This window comes from Alternaria incomplexa (genome assembly GCF_024043165.1).
Source record: "Alternaria incomplexa strain BMP 0042 chromosome Unknown scaffold_7, whole genome shotgun sequence".
NCBI classification, from domain to species: domain Eukaryota; kingdom Fungi; phylum Ascomycota; class Dothideomycetes; order Pleosporales; family Pleosporaceae; genus Alternaria; species Alternaria incomplexa.
The window spans coordinates 1173230-1189840 of record NW_026249856.1 but is presented as its reverse complement, the minus strand read 5'-3'; the positions used below and the strand labels follow the sequence as shown (position 1 = coordinate 1189840).

The following is a 16611-nucleotide window of genomic DNA, read 5'->3' as shown; positions in this document are numbered from 1 at the left end:
CTGGTGAAGCCTGTTCGAATGTCCATCGCTCAATGGTGTGATCGCCGCGGAACAACTAACCGCGACTCAGCCAACGTGACATGTTCATGGTCGTGGAAGTCTAGACCCTCTTCGCTCCTTAATAAAAAGCGCATGAGCTGTACGGATGAGGCGTGGGCGCAAGATTGGAATTACCATCCTTCGCGTCTTCGATTTCTCTGGGCGGGTGCACAGGATGAAATCCCATACCAACTTTAGACTCTAGACGAGATGGCCTCGCCGTATCTCACCCCACTTTTTCTTGCCGATGCTCAAGTGGGAAGATAGTCCCCAAGTGAGCGGCAAATGGGCTCGACCAAGATTACTGATGCGCTGCCACCTGTGCGTTATGAGGAGATTCGTATAAAACCTTGCGTTCGGTACAGGAACGTGGCAGCCAAGGACTCTTCAACCAGCCGCTACTACTTCCGTTTCAACTGCAAGGTTCGTCTTCCAACATGTTGGCGAGGTCCATAACGTTCTCCTTGGCCTATGCCGGTTTCACGGCGGCACAGAGCGCCACACTCGCATTTTCCGTCCCACCTGCTGCTGAGACGCTCGCTACCTATGTCACGCCTGCCAAACTCGCTCTTTTTGGAGTCGAAGCCGTACAGCTGACTGACGATGTTGTCTCCTCGATGCAACAGAGCCCAGAGCTTGCTGAGTATGCTTCCCTCTTCGAGTTTGAGGACAGCTCCAATTCCAGCTTGTCTGTGCGTACTCGCCGTGCGCGACGATCACTCCGATGCAAGACCATGCCTGGCGATCTTCTGTATCCAGGAAAGCTTTTGTGGGGGGTGTTCGATCTCCTACTCGGTGGTGCTTTAGAGAAGATCGTACCTATAGGCTCTTCTTGCTACAAGACGTCCGAGTACAACAACTACGACGCCGCAAAGTGCGCAGACCTCGTCGAGAATTTCGATGCGGAGGAGATTTAGTAAGTGATGATACTTGTGAGCACAATGGCACTTAGACTGACAGGAGTAGCTACAACGACAATGGTGCGCTGATGAATCCCCTGTGGTATGGAATGACATGCCCCATTCCTACTACAGGCAATTTCGCCAATGGCACTTGCACCCAGGGAGGATACTCAGAATACGCAGTGAAAGTTAGCAGCGTTGCGCAAATTCAGCTGGCTGTCAACTTTGCTCGTACCCTGAACCTTCGCTTGGTCGTGCGCAACACTGGACATGACTATAACGGTCGCTCGGTTGGCAAGGGGGCGCTCAGCATCTGGACTCATGGCCTCAAGGAGATCAAGTATGTCAAAGACTACAAAAGCTCCACGTACAACGGACCAGTCTTCAAAGTCGGCGCGGGCGTTCAAGGCTTCGAGCTCTATGAGGCTGCTGATAAGTATGGTGTCTCTGCCATCGCTGGTATCTGTCCGACCGTCGGTGTATTTGGTGGCTACTCCACGGGCGGTGGCCATAGTCCCCTGATGCAGTTGTTTGGTGTCGGCTCAGATCAGATCGTCGCTCTCGAAGTTGTCCTTGCCAGTGGCCGGTTCGTTACCGTTACTCCGGAGATCAACAGTGATCTGTATTGGGCTATGCTTGGCGGCGGTGGCGGTACCTACGGCGTGATCACCTCTGCTGTAGTGAAGGTCCACCGCAAGGTTCCAGTCACTCAGTCCTCCTGGACCATCATGACATCCGAAACTGTTACTGCCGAAAAGTTCTGGGAGGCGTTTAGGTTCTTCTTCGACAACATGCCCGCCTACAACCGCGCGAAAACATACTCTTACTTCTCTCTCATGAAGCTCGCACCAGGCACGTATATGTGGTCGATGGGTCCTTTCTTTGCCACGGACAAGACTGTCGAGGAGTACGAGGCTCTCATCAAGCCCTTTTACGAAAAGTGCGCCTCACTTGGTATTGAGCTCAATCCCAAGACAACCTACCACGACAGCTTCTACCCTGCCTACAAGGCCACATTCGGTACATTCAACTATCATATCGGTGCCGCTACCGGTATTGCGTCAAACCGTTTGTTGACATCCGACAATTGGGAGAACGCTGAGATACGCAACCAAACGATCGTCGCCATCCAGCACGTCGTCGAGACCGCCGTCATGATCAACATGTACCATCAGCGCCCCGTCGAACAGGACAACAAGGACATCAACTCCGTCAATCCTGCGTTCCGAAACGAAGAGAGCCAGATGGTCATCATCAATTCGGTCGCTGAGGAAACCGCCGCGGGATGGCAGGCCGCCGTCGAAAAGATCACCACTCAGGTCATGGCTCCTCTTCGTGAAGTGTCGCCCACTGGCGGCGCGTATGGAAATGAGGCCGACATCGCCGAGCCCAACTGGCAGCAATCTTTCTGGGGCTCAAATTACCCGAGGCTCCAGCAGATCAAAAAGAAGTATGACCCTGACATGCTCTTCTACGTGCACCACGGGGTTGGTACTGAGGGCTGGACCATCGATGATAATGGTATCATCGGCGCTGGTGTCCAATCGACGGACGGTCCGTTGTGTCGCGCATAGTCGGGCTGTAGCTTTCCTCGCCGATCCTGTAGATAGTGCAATGCGAATGCGATAGCATCAATGGGAGTGACCTTGATGCGACGTTCCAGGCGCTGACTGTGTACGCGTCACCTGTGCCGCATGGCGCCTACGACGACGCTCCTCGACTCATCTGATTGTGAGCTTCCCGTGTGCCAAGGACTTGATGCGACGAAAGAAAAACGTTGTTTCGAGTTCTCGGCAGTTGTCAGCTGCTTGGGCAGCCGCGGATGATTTTGACAACCGGACTTTGTGGTCAAGAGGGTCCATCATGGCTCTGAGGAGAAGCCGTCGACAAGATTCTATAATTCTCCGTGCTTCACAATGCGATGTGACAAGATAGCGGAAAATGGACCGCGGATTCCGCTCTTTTACGTGTCCGAAGGATTTACCGGTGGGAACTTCTGGGGGGCTGTGCGACACTTATGCTGCAAACGCGGAGTGCGGCCGCGTGCCCGCCCTTTAGCCCTGTCACCTGGTAGACGCTCTTCTAGAAGGTCGAAAGCGGAGGGAAAGTCGATGCGACATGCATAACCATGTCTCGTCGCACGTCCGCACCTATGAGGAGTCGAGACGTGCAGGGAGCCTTGCGGGCGTGTTGCAAGTCATGGTGAGGGCCAGAGTGTCAGGAAAGTGTGTCGGCAGAACATCAGGGCAGGTCTACCCGATTACTCAACCGCGTTCAGTCTGTCACCGCGACAGGCAACGGGACGTAAAACAAACTGAGATCTCGTCCTCCGCCATGGCTTTCTTTCCCACGCCTCCGTCTTGCGATCGTCAGCTGCTTATTGTCCCCATCTGCACCCAAATCTTCGGAAGCCTCAGTATCCGACGCGGAATCCTCAACATTCCCCTCCAGCATGTGCCCCTTCAGTAAGCTTGGCACCTATATCGCTCCGTGATATTGCTAATGACAAAAGCTTCATTGCCCGCTGGCGAAGGTCCAGCTCGCTTCTCTCCCAGTGCTGTCAAAGACTGGCAGCCTAGGCGAAAGTCCGTCTCCAACGCCTGCGAGCGATGCCGACGCAGGAAGATTCGATGCGACGGCGAGACGCCTTGCTCGACGTGTAAACGTTTTGCAATACAATGCGTGAGAACACAAAAACCAAAAGAAGTTGTTGCATCGTGAGTGCCCGCACCCGTTCAGACGCGTCATCGCGTGGTCACATGATGTCGTGTTCTGATCAAGATGAAGTGAACATCGAGAAGCCCTAGAGGGACGAATACATCAGCTCGAGGCACAGCTAGCCAGACATGTCAATGCGCCCATGCACGGTATGGAGTCTATCGACCAGAACCTTATGGCTAGCACACCCACATCGTTCGACTGGCAAGGACCCTCGCCCCACCTCAACCTCGATACCACCATACCGGCAACCTTCACAGCCGATGACCTGGATCTCGGCTCCTTCTCGGCTAGGAGTGGCAGCATGCCCTCTATCGCTATAGATGAATGTGAGCCTTTCCCCAACTTCTCCACGCCGTCTTCACCAGTACCTTCATTATGGTTAGGTACCACGCGTGCCTCGTCACCCGACTCCATGCCACCCGGATCCGCGCTGCCGCAGTTCGGTACGACATATCCATCGATGAGTAAACCCATGCCGTCGTCGATCGAACCGCATACGGCGCCTTCTTGGGAGTTCATGGCTCAAGCAAGTAGCAGTCAGTTACAACCGGGTACTACTAGCAGTCGGGCCCACTCTCGCAAGACTTCGACCTCGTCCCAGTCTCAGGCTAGCAATGAGCAAGCCATGTCGCCGATCCCGGAAGTTGAAGATGACATCCTTCCGTTGGCGCCAGCACCGCGATTGCCTCGCCAAGGCATATTCGCAGCCCGCCATACTGAAAGTCCTGGCCCAGCTTCGTCACGCTCAAGCTTCACCGATCGCAGTCGCGCAATTGTTACTACGCCAATTCCAAGCCGCTTCGAAGCGGAGACTCTGACCACTGAATTCGTACAACACATCGAGTCCTTGGACTACCAAGCTTACTCCATCTCTCCTGGTCTCTTTTCTCGGTTCTGCGAGTCTGTCTACCCAAACACTCAGCGACCTGCAGTCGAAATCTCCGCATCCATGTCGATGGCGCGCTTCCATGTCTTCCTTGCCATGGCCGTTGCGATGAAGGTGAGAATTAAGGATTCGCCGGAGAACACGAATGCTCTCCTCGATACTTGCTACGAGCTTGCTATGCAGCAAGCTTCATCGTCCACATTCTGGCAAGAGACAGGTGGGATGGAAGCTGCTCAACTTTTGGCGCTTTTTGCTTCGCTCCGCAAGCCCTCCACAGAGGAGCCACGTGGTCTTCAACACTCGTTTTCCTGGTGACGACAACTTTCCTTGCTTTGCTTTCTCCCGTTACGACTGTATGCCACTGCTTTCCTTCCGTTTGTTTCTGACATTCTTCAAAAGTCCAATCATTCACATATCATGTACATAAACAGCAGTGTTTAAGAACCAAACCTTTTTGCGAGCGCAATAGATACCATTCGATTCGCGAAACTCCGACATGCTCGAGTGCGGCTGTAAGTGCAGAAACTGATGCCCTCGACATCATAGGACGTCTCCATAGGCAATAGGACTTTTGTTGTACCAACCCAATAATGGGGTAACATTACAGACTAGCAACTAATTAATTACTACACATCATTGCTCTGTGCCAAGCAACTTTCGAGGGTATAAACCAAAACAAGAAAGCAAAATGAAATCATCCAGTATCTTCCACCACGATAACCTCCCTTCATCTACCGCTTGAGACCTTCTCTATCCCATGTCCCAAGCGCCCACTTCATAGGTGTAGTCTACCACTTCTCGCCACGATCAGCATAAGCCGAGCAATCCAGCGCGGGAATACTGAAGCCGTAGCCATCAGTCCTGCCCTCGCGATCTTGGTTGCTAATCTCCACCCTAAGTGTAACATCCAGACCATACGGTCCGCAAAGACCTGAAGGGTTGATACCGCCAGCAGCCGGGTGCTGAGTACCAGCCTTCTCCTCTCCGAGATGGAAACCCAGACGCATGTTGTCTTTCTTGCCGGGGGCAGCGGAGATCTTGGACGCGGCGGTGTTGTTCGTGTTGATGGAGGGCGCTGAGCCGGGAGGTACACCGAGGGTGGAGGGGGTGGGGATCGCGGATTCGCAGATGATGGCGTAGTTGCGCGAGGGCATCGTTGCGTGATTTGCGGCGGAGGTCTTGGGTTCGATCTTTCCGTCTTTGCCGTCGCCCTCGATCTGGGCGGTGGAGCTGCCGTTCGTCGCGTTGACGCCTCCGGGGAGAGCTGGGTCGCGGTCGAAGATTTCGAGGAGCGTCTCGTCGGTCTCCTTGTCGAGGTGATGGATCTTGTTTCGGCGGGCCAGCAAGTTCGCGACAGCTTGTGGTGGGGGCTTGTTGGTGATGGCGGAGCTAATGATGTTGGGCATGTAGCGGTGGTCAGCTTCTGCGGGAATCTGGTGTGTCTTGGGGTTGGTGTAGAAACGACCAATGGCTCCAAGATGCACATCTCCACCAAGTATGGTGACACGAGCAGAGAACTTTTTGGAGAATGCCTGCAGGCTGTGGATGAGGTTGCGACGCTCCTCCTTGTGCTGACGCGCGGTGTAGTGGTCGTCCAAGTCATCGAGCAAATCGACCTTGCCATCGAACTGGTTGAAGAAGCCCCCAGCGAAGCCAAAGCGCTTGTTCAGGAACTTGATGGGTGCGATCAACGGCGACTGCAGAATGTTCTCGAGCCAGATCAAGCGAGGGTAGGCAATGGGTACACCGAGCAGCAAGATCATGTGCTTGAGCTCTGGGTTCGCGGTGAATTCGGCGTCCAGACGATCGAAAAGCATCTTGTAGGTCTCGGGGTAGTTGACTTGATGCCTCGTACGCTCTGTTCGCGCATCAATACCAGCAAAGGCAATGCGCGCACCGAGCTGGCAGTAAATGCTGCGACTGCGTTCCTCGACATATGGGCCGGGCTTCGAGCCGATAAGGTACGATGGGTCGCCCTCATCGTTGGTCATAACGAAGGTGCTGTCCACTTGCACCGGATCGGCGGGAGTTGTGCCTTCTCCCTGGCCTGTTACATTGGTCGTCTGGGGCGCGTCGGTTGTATAGGTACTCTTTGGAGGAGCAAGGTGGTGCTGGAAGAGGAGATAGTACTTGTGCGCAACACCGCCAATGCCTCTGAAGACAGCGCAGTTCATGAAGTGGTCGGTGTAGGAGCCGAAACCATCGATGATGTCGTGGTCGTCCCAGATGTTGACCTGGGGGATCTGGCTGTTGGCAGTGGAGAAGGGCTTGTGACCATACCACTTGACGTAGTTGTTGTAGTAGTACTCGTCGCAGTCGGCACGCATCTGCTGGCCGAAGGGGAACTCCCGTCGCTTATGAGGGCTGTGTATGTCGGTCCAGGGCTTGAGCGGTCCGTCGACTCGCACTCCGTCATTGTAGATCTGGTCGCCTCCTCCAAGCATGACGTGGAAGGGTCGCTGCTCGTGCATTCGGAGTACATCGTTCCACAGCACAGGTCCGGACCATACGTCCATGTCGGTACCAACACTGAAACCGTTGCAAGAATGGAACATAATGCGCATCGACTGGGTGATTGAGGGTACGACGAAGTTCTGGGGCTTCTCCTCCTTCATAGTGTCGGTGTATCTGAGGTTCTGGATCTCGTAACGCCATCTTGATTCGAATGGCTGCATGGGAGCATCGATCCTGAAGCGCCAGAAGGCCCTCTTGCTATCCTCGTATAACTTCTCTCCGTGAAAGTCGCGCGCTTCCACGCTGAACCTCACGTCACCCATATTCTTGTCGACTGCGCCAGCTGGGAAGAGTGTGAGCTGGGGGTTTGGCTGTGCCTCGTTCGGGTTCTGTTGTCCGGGCGTAGCGACGATGAGGACACTGCCGTGCCAGACAGGCTGCCCGGCCTGCTGGTTGCTTGTACGTCGGTAATTGAGGAGCGGTCCCATGATGACATCCACTGCACCCGAGGTGCTGATGACTTGAGGACCGGCGCCAATGCCTGTCACGCCACTGGGATCCTCATGTTGTTGGTATTCAGCGGCCATGGTGGTCGTCGGTCGCGAGCAATGTTCGATAGCGAGAGGTTTGGGGGAGGATATGCGCAGACGCGTCTAAGATGCCTACGATCCTGCGCTCCAGTCAGTCTATTGACTCAATTCAGCCAGAGCAAAGACGTACAATGGCAATGCGCTCAGGGTCCAAGAGTTGGCTTCAGGCGCAGATACGATGCGCGCTGCTAGTAATTTCGCGTTCCTGTCGCGACGAAAACAATTGCACGCCCTTGTGAAGCGCGTGTAGTACGGAAACGATAGAGGCGGGGGAGAGTAAGAATTCAGGAAAGGCTGGGGCCAAAATGAAAGCGCCTCTAGCCTCAAAGTCAAGAAAGTTGTTGTGCCTGTGATTGATGGCACCGAGGCGGCAGGGATGGATGCCGCTAGCCGTGTGGGCCATGACATCCTCGAGCCTTCCGCGCTGCATTGTGGACCGCGCAGACACGGGACCTATCTCGATCTTCTGCATGGTCTTGCACGCCGTCTCCTGGGCCAGCCCAGTCATTTTTCTCCTCTTTCTCAGCACGTATTCGCAAATCTTGCATCGACTCGCGCAACATCTATGAGCTCATTATCTTCGTCCAAGCCACAGGCCACCCAACCAAGCTTTCGAAACATGCGCCAAGCACCTGCTACGCGTGCCAAGCATCGTGTAGCGTGATACGATGACGCTGATCAATGGCTGTGGTGTGGCTGCCAGTCCACTCATAATTTCCACTGGACAATCTGCCACACGAAGATCCAACGGGGCGGCGCCATTGTGGCAGTGAATGACGACTCCAAGAGAAGCGAAGTGGCTTCGCATACTTCGTGACACTGGGTTGCAGTCATTATTAAACGAAACAATTAGTTCTACTCAGCAGTGCGTTCAGTGCGTTGTATGTGTAGGAGGGCTTGCAAACAATCATTGGAAGAGATTACCTGAGCAGATGCTTGTTATCGTTATGTTCATCGCTCTCGCTTTCCCTGATCTCCATGTTTTAGTGTGTCAAGACGAACTCGACGATCTGCGTTGCTTGCGTCAACCGCCTTCGTAAGTCCTCACGTTATTGACGCGGGCCGAATTGCAAATGCCGTACGATGTGTCCAGTAGGAACAGGTTCCTGTAGAAATATGATTATGCCGATACGTAAAGCCATTTGTGCTGTCTGATTTCGCTCCATCCAAAATTATATTGTAGTATACCGACTGTGCTCTTGCAGGTCACGCTTATTCATCATCCACAGGCAATACTTCTTCTCTGCTCATTCCAATCTCCTCTCCAACTCTCCTAACAACCTCTTTGATAGCAGCGCACGCCGGACTATCTGGGTAGGCCGTCAGGAAGCTCTCTCCAAAGTCGCAAGCCATGCCTATCCTTGGATCCAGCGGTACCTTGCCCAAAAATGGTATGTTTTGATCCTTCGCTAACCTCGCTGCACCACCAGTACTCGCTCTGAAGATCTGAGACTCGTGCTTGCAACCCGGGCATACGAACCCGCTCATGTTCTCCACGATGCCCAGTATAGGTATACCCGCTTTCCGGCAAAAGTCGATCTCCTTCCGAACATCGAGAAGCGAGACTTCTTGGGGTGTTGAAACGAGGACTGCGCCGTCGACGCCGCTGGCTTTGAGGAAGGAGTTGACGGAGAGATGCTCGTCGGATGTACCCGGTGGTGTGTCGACGACAAGGAAGTCTAGTTCGCCCCATGTTACGTCCATAAGGAATTTCTTGATCAGCCCGTTCTTCTTTGCGCCCCGCCAGATGACTGCGTCGTCGCGGTTTGGCAACATGAACTGGACGCTCATGACTCCTAGGTTCTCACTGACCCACACTGGTTCCCATCCTTCTCCGCTAACGTGGATTGTTTCTTCTTCTACACCCATCATCTTCGGTATGCTAGGCCCGCAGATGTCTGTGTCCATGAGTCCGACAGTCGATGATGGATTCGATGCGAAGCCATGCGAAAGCATTGTGCTGAAGGTCGACTTTCCGACGCCTCCTTTACCGGAGAGGACGAGTATCTTGTGCTTTACGGAGGAGAGGCGCGCGGTAATGATGGGTATGTCGGGATCGGGGCCCTTGGGCGCGGAGGCGCATATTGACTGGTTGGGACATCCTGCGCAGGAGTCCGCTTGACCGGCTGTGAGAGATTCGGGACCGGGGCAGTGTTCTGTCGCGATGGTGTTAGCAGTCTGTTATCACAGAGTCGCAGTATAATGCCGGAGGGGTGGCGGGGCAAATGTACCTGGCTCGGGCGCAACGAGCTTGGGCGCAGCCTTGAGAGGTGCTTCGAAATCGACCTGTACAGGCTCTTCTAGTGATGGCGCCATGGTGTATGCGATTGTGACTGTAGGTGTGGACGTAAGTGCTACATGGTCGCGTGCTGGAGGAAAGTCCTAGAGGCTTGATAATCAACATTCGTGACAGGGCCGTACCGGTAATGCTTGGCATTTTGCCCCACGGTCTCCCGAGGTCGGCATCCATGATTAGCAAGATCGCCTTACACAAGGATGAAACTCAGCAGATGCGCTTTAGACTACATTAGTATAGGAATCGAACTTCAGCTAGATCGTAGGGTAATATAGCCTTTTCAGTGGTTTACATTCTGGCTTCTAGATTTCGTACCGCGTTGACGCCGACATTATCCTCACATGTTTCAGAAAGAAGCACAGCAGAACAGCGCGGAGGTAGTCCTGGGATTTCCGCCTGTTAGACAACCCAGAAATCTGTGTTTGTATTCTCCAACCACGTTTTGAGATTTTCGTACTTCGCCCTTTTGAGATATTGTATGAGGCAGTGGGTGTTGTGAAGTGTCTATTCATGCAAGCTATGCTCGTCTAATTCATGTGAAAATCATCCCTGTCGTGAACCGATCCACTATCCAGTCCATTGCTATCTTCAACCGAAGTGCTGAATGACTACTTCAACTTAACCATGACGTATGGGATCTCAACGTCCTCCTCCTTCTGATCTTCAGCTGTTATCTCGAAGATAACGTTCTTCTGGTGCTCCGGTACTGGCTTCCTGCTCACGTGCTCCACAAGCTTGCTCATACTGTCTTTTGTTAGTAACGCCGTGTATACGAAGGGGAATCAATCAAACTTACGTAAGCGGCATCCTATCCTTCAACTTGGATGGAGGATAGAATGATGCGTAAAGCAAACTGACACCAGAGCTTATCATCTGGATTGACAGACCCTTCTTCTCGAAATGCGCCACGAAGTCCTTCAAGGGGATATCATCCACCTCGAAACGGTCCCATAGCTTATCGATCGTAACTTCGCCATCGTGCCCTTGGTATGTACCCTTCGGGCTAGCAATCGGCTCACTGAAACCAAAGAATGGCAGGGCCAAGTTGATGAAGCCGTTCTTGTATTGCTCAATGTCCGTCTTACCGTCGATGATCTTGTACAGCTCAAGGTTGACGAGACCGGTGACCAAGGCCGTCGTGGTGGCGATGGCCGGGATGATCTTACCAGCAATAAACTTGGTCTTGTGTCGGTCAGCCTGCTCGATCTTGTAGTTCTCGGCACGAAGGTTGCTGGCAGCAGTGATGAAGTCGATGTGGTGGTTGGAGTCATCATCCTTCTCAAACTCGACAGGCTCAAGCTTGAACCCGGCAAGAGACTTCGGTGCCGGCAATTGGCTGATAATGCTGTCCAGCGACTCGTTATCATCGCCACCAGCCTGGTTCGCATTCGGATCTGGCTCCTTCTCATCGGCCTGGATCTTCACTGTAGGGTCGGGCTGGAAGTCGGGAACGATCATATCGTTGAGAACTTCAATGTAGTGCTCCTTGGACGCATTTGGCTTGATGCCGTAGTTGAATGCGTGTAGGGTGGCAGCAGCTTCCACGTAGGTGAAGTGTGTTGGGTTTGAAGAGTCAAACTTCGATGGGTCCGGCGCGCGCTTGGGTCCCGACCAGAATGGCTGACCGGAGCCTGTCTTGGAGTCCTTGGGGAAGTTGTAGAGCAATTGCGCAATTGCGTGGTTGTAGTTCTTCTCGAACTGATGACGGGCCCAGATGATGCAGTCGTCAAACGACAACGGCTTCTCTGTGACCAAGAATTCCCGGAGGGTCTCCAAAGTTTGCTTCTCGTTACCAGACTGCTTCAGCGATGCGCCAAGGTAGTCTGGTTGTGTCAGGTAGAGGTTGACAATCTCCGGACCCTTGACGAACAGCGAATCGAATGACTCCCGCGCCCAGGCAATCGTGTGCTCGATTCGGTTGGGGAAACTCCTTAGTGTGCACATAGGGAACGACTTCTCGGGTGGATCTTGAGATGAAGAGTAAGACTCTGTGATGAACGGCAGGACAACCTGGGTGTTGCCCTTGGTACCGAGAGTACCGCTGTCGAGCAGAGGCTTGCGGAAGAACACACATCGTCGGTCGACGTATGTACGCGCCTCTACATTGTCCAGTGCATTCGTCACACCGTCCAGAGAATTCCAGAATTCTTCGTTGAAGATGTGCTCTGTCTCCGGGCCGACCTTGTCCTGCAGTGTCACGATCTTTCCGCTGAGGTCAGGGTTCATAACCTGGACTGCCTTTGCGGCAGCATCGCTCTTTAGCTTGCCAACATCCGCTGGTCTGAACAAAAATTGTCGGTTCAAGTTGCTCTTCTCGATTTGATCGTTGTCAGTGACAGTGATCTTGCCATCAGGGCCAGTGCCAAGACCCATCATCGCCCAGTTCTTCAACATCTCGCAGCCAATGGCACCCGCACCAACGAGGAACTGCTTGACGTTGCTGAGCTTCTTCTGGTATTCCTGTCCCAATACAGCGATTTGACCGTCGTAGCGCGAGCCAATCGGAGCACACTGCTCTTCCGAACGGGTCGTGGAGGTAGGGATCGACTCTAGCGAATCGAAGTAGAGGAACTGAACGATGGGATGGAACTTTCCAGACACTGACTTCAAGACTTCCTGAGCAGCCATGCCACCGAAGAAGGCAGCGACGGGACTGAGGTCACCACGAGCCTGGTAACTGAGCTCCTTGATGAGCTTCTCATCCAGCTCGACCTTCTCCTCGCCCTCATTTGCGATTTCTTGTGCAATCTTGAGGAGCTCATCCGCATCGGCTTCATGGTGAGGACGTGGGAACTCGCCCTTGTGGAGGTTCGCAAACTTGTGGATGGCCTGGATACCAACGTGGAGCTGCTGTGGTCGGTCGAACTTTGCGAAGTCGGAGATGAGAAGCTCGGGCTTCTTGAGCTGCTTGCTGAAGGGCTCGAAGTCGATGATCTTGGGCATCTTGACCTGGATGAACTGTCCTCCCTTCTTGTACTCTCCGAGGCCAGATACATCGCCAATGGAGAAGGTGTAAGGCCCCTTCACCTCGATCTTGCGAGGCGCACAGCCGTTGAGGCCCTCCATACCCTCAACTTCTGAGAATGTGACCCAGTCGCCATCCTCCAGGCCGTGTCTTGTCTCGTCTAGTGCCGACACAATACCCTCCTCATCAATGCCAGCAATAATGCCGTTGTTGACATTCTCGCCAGTCGGATCACCGATGGTGAAGTTCTTTCCGAAATCGGTGAAGATAGTACCGAACAGTCCGTATGTGTCGGTAATGACTACGTAAATGCCGTTGTCGTGGCAGTAGTCTGCGATCTTGATTTGATCTTCGAGGCGAGTGTCGGTAAGGACAATGACCTGGAACTGCTTCAACTGCGACAAGTCTGATGTCAAATCTCCTCCGCTGAATTCCTGCACAGGTGTGTATGGGTTGAGTTCGGAGACTCGCGGTACGGTGACGGAGGCGCGTGGCTTCCCCACATCGGCGGGAGTGAGGAAGAACTGCGACGACAGGTCGGCGAGAGCGGCGGGCTTAGGATCGTAGAGTGTCAGTGACTTGACACCGGCTAGGGCGATGTTCTTCGCAATTTCGACACCGAGACCTCGCAGACCAGCAACGAGGACGTTGGAAGAGCCCATGCGCTTCATAGCCTCATGGCCCAGGACATACAGCTGCCTACTGTAGAGGGACTCATCGATGTCGCCGTTGTTACCGGACGCTTCCTTGAGCTGTTCGACGGCAGTGGCAGGGCTATCGACCTGCATGTTTTCCTTGGATATGTTAGATTTGGACGCAGAAGTGTGAAGTTAGTGAAAGGTGTAGAGTGGCGGAGACGCTGGAGACGCCGAGTACATGGTTGCAAATGCGGACGCGCAACCGAACAAAGCGCAAGTTAGTAATCAATGGGGCGCACTTACCGCCATGGCTTTCTCTTTCTTGCTGGGACGAGCGTCCTCGTCGACGTGTTTCCGCTTCCCCAGTTTGCCGACGGTCGTGAAGGCTGGACGCTGTCAAATGTGGCGGTCGCGGGCGCCTGGCTCGAGTGTCGCGGGGTACCCAGGTGTAGACTGTTGTTTACGGATATGAAGAAGGACAAACGAGATCAACAGGTTTGTCGCTGCAGTGGGTTGAGTGTGGGGTTGTAAATGGAAGGAAGGCAAGGGTGGAAGGCGCAGCAGGGAGGAGGTTATTACGTGAGTACTTGTCACGGCGAAGGTGCTGGAGCTCCACCTAGCGCCATCCCACTTAAATCTTGGCGCAATCGTCACTTCCGCATGGGCCTCGAATCCGCTCCTTCACCCCATACCGGTTACACATCAACCACCTTGCAGTCTACGTTAGTGTGAAAACGAAAGTTCGCAAACTCCTGAGGGTGATATAGACTCTTGGGAGATTAATTTCTACAGTCTGCTGAAGGCAGATTTCACCCCTTCAACCATGGGCCCGCTTTAGATTTCGACGCGACTGCGTACTTTCATTCACAAGGTATGACGTCCCCATTGATTCCGACTGCCCGTGAAACGCACCTCACATCGCCAACATCAAATCATGATGTTTACCAAAGGGTCACTTCTGGTTTGACGTCTCCGAGCCTTGCGTCGGTCAGCTCCGCCACACTATTCCAAGGAAGGCGCAACGATACCTAGGCACTGGCAGCTGTCGCATTTTAGATGGTATATCTTCTTCGATCGCTTCATTGCTCTACTTTTCTTATCAGTCTATGCAATTCCGAATAAGCTTATCATAATACTCACGGTATGCTTGTCGGAAACGCCGTTGTTGCCAAAGAGACACCAGCCCAACGGCAAGTTGGAGCAGACCAAACACGATGGCTGCGATGGTGTCCGCAGACTGGTTGTTCAAAGACATGAGTGCGTAAGATCAACAAGAAATCTCCTCAAGAGTAACGAAGCCCGCGAGTGTCTGTCGCCATGGGAGAGTGAGGGCCCATCTCCTACCTTATGTATACTTCGATATTGTACTTTTGAGTGCGCGGTTCTCGGAAATCCTGCGAAACCGCAGCGGTCAGGACCTAACAGCATGTCAGTTCCGGAGCACCTAGCTGTTTTGTACTTTTGCATGTGCCGTAGCTCAGGCGTCGAACATACAAATTTGTACTTTTGCTGACGAGAGTTTAATTGGCTCGGTGTTCCACCAGTCGTGCAGAGAGGCGTTTTCTATGCGCATGCGACCAGCGTGGCTCGCAGGAATTGTACTTTTGTCGCAGCCAATAGCATTCAACTGCAGCTCAGCCTAGCCTGGCTCACATAAAACCCACCGCCAGAGTCCACCATTTACTCATGAGTATATAAGGTGACGCTTCCTCTCTTTTCTCTACATTGATGGAATACTGAAGGGCCTTTCTAGTCAATATTTCCTACTCGAGCATTACCTCTGGGCGATACGCATTCCCCTTCTTTGTCTTTCGAAAATCTATAATACCATGGATCTCGACTGGCACCTGATGCCAATTTCTGAGGAGGACGTCACATCATCGCAGCCTCCTCCTTTGCATCCGAGTCATGTCGCAGATACACGTCCACGAAAGAAGAAAGCGCGAACTCTCCGCGAGACTGACTGGAATCCATACAAAGAAAGGATAATACAATTACATCATTTCGAAAAGAGGTCGCTCCCGGAAGTCAGGATCTTGATAGAACAGGAGTTCGGTTTTACTGCTGAGTATGTTGGGCAAGCCGCTCTTCCATCACTCCCAGGTGTCTAGGCTAACTGACTTCCCAGAATACGCCAATACAGATCTCGCTTGACTCAATGGAAGCTTGACAAGAACATAAAACCAGACGAGATGGAGGCAATCGTCAGACATCGCCAACAACGATACCTTATTGAGACGAGCAAGCCTGCTCTCAGATTCCGCGTAAGAGGTCAGGTAGTCGAACCACAGAAAATCGAAAGGTGGATGAAGAGACACGACATCGTAGAGAGCACTATGCATGCCCTAAGCCCTGTCGCTGGTAAGTTATGTTTTGGGGACAATACCAGCTCCACGATGGTAACGAATTGTAGCAACGCCTTCTGCCGTGAGTTATGCGACGATGTCCGAGATTGGCTCTCCTAGAGTACATTCGATACTTTCTCCTAGCATCATGCATGATGTCGATATGACAGTCGAACATACTCCCACCACGCCTCGACAGAGCATCAGCAGCTCGCCGACTACACCGCGCCAGCATATGAACAACGCATTTGAAGTACCAAGATCGATTAGCGCCAATACACCGCCTGGCCTTCATGTGGTTAAAGTTGATCACGAACATCTCTTCGCACGATGGGGATATAAGTTGGAGCATCATGACTTCGGCACGAGGAAGGCAAGCGACTGGCGCCAATTTATGGGTACGCAATGGCTTCGGGATCTACGGCCAGAATTGACATTCGCGCTGGTATCAGAGCGTGCAGCGATCACTGTGTGCAGATACATCATACAGGCATACATCTGCGTTAACGCACCTGATTCACCGGCGATGACCCTACGCGACGACTGGTCACTGGAGATCGATCTGATTATCTACATCTATCACAACCCCCAAACTAAAACCGTCTGTGTCAGATTCATGGCTGAAGGTACGCAAAGACAAGATTTAGAAGATCGTGTGATGGGTTTCGAGCTTGATACAGGCCGCAGAGTGCAGACGATCAGGTTTTCTCCCTTGGAATCCTGGATTGATACAGGTAACTATTTCACCGAGCTGCTGGAATGGCATTGGTTATTC

At 53.0% G+C, this 16611-nt stretch overlaps 4 protein-coding genes across 4 annotated transcripts; 2 read left to right on the top strand and 2 right to left on the bottom strand.

Moving 5' to 3' along the window:
• Positions 1 to 476: 476 nt before the first annotated feature.
• J4E90_005595 (uncharacterized protein) lies at positions 477 to 2515 on the top strand (the record flags this gene model as incomplete). The annotated part of the gene is made up of 2 exons (XM_051435148.1): positions 477 to 955; positions 1006 to 2515. The coding sequence occupies 2 exons, from the start codon at positions 477 to 479 to the stop codon at positions 2513 to 2515; spliced, it is 1989 nt and encodes a 662-aa protein (XP_051291172.1).
• An 878-nt stretch (positions 2516 to 3393) lies between these two features.
• Positions 3394 to 4863, top strand: J4E90_005594 (uncharacterized protein; the record flags this gene model as incomplete). The annotated part of the gene is made up of 3 exons (XM_051435147.1): positions 3394 to 3406; positions 3454 to 3658; positions 3729 to 4863. 3 exons carry the CDS (start codon positions 3394 to 3396, stop codon positions 4861 to 4863), a joined length of 1353 nt encoding a protein of 450 aa, XP_051291171.1.
• A 473-nt stretch (positions 4864 to 5336) lies between these two features.
• Positions 5337 to 7589, bottom strand: J4E90_005593 (uncharacterized protein; the record flags this gene model as incomplete). The annotated part of the gene is made up of 1 exon (XM_051435146.1): positions 5337 to 7589. One exon carries the CDS (start codon positions 7587 to 7589, stop codon positions 5337 to 5339), a length of 2253 nt encoding a protein of 750 aa, XP_051291170.1.
• A 2907-nt stretch (positions 7590 to 10496) lies between these two features.
• J4E90_005592 (uncharacterized protein) lies at positions 10497 to 13800 on the bottom strand (the record flags this gene model as incomplete). The annotated part of the gene is made up of 3 exons (XM_051435145.1): positions 10497 to 10632; positions 10685 to 13647; positions 13795 to 13800. 3 exons carry the CDS (start codon positions 13798 to 13800, stop codon positions 10497 to 10499), a joined length of 3105 nt encoding a protein of 1034 aa, XP_051291169.1.
• Between the last annotated feature and the right edge of the window lie 2811 nt (positions 13801 to 16611).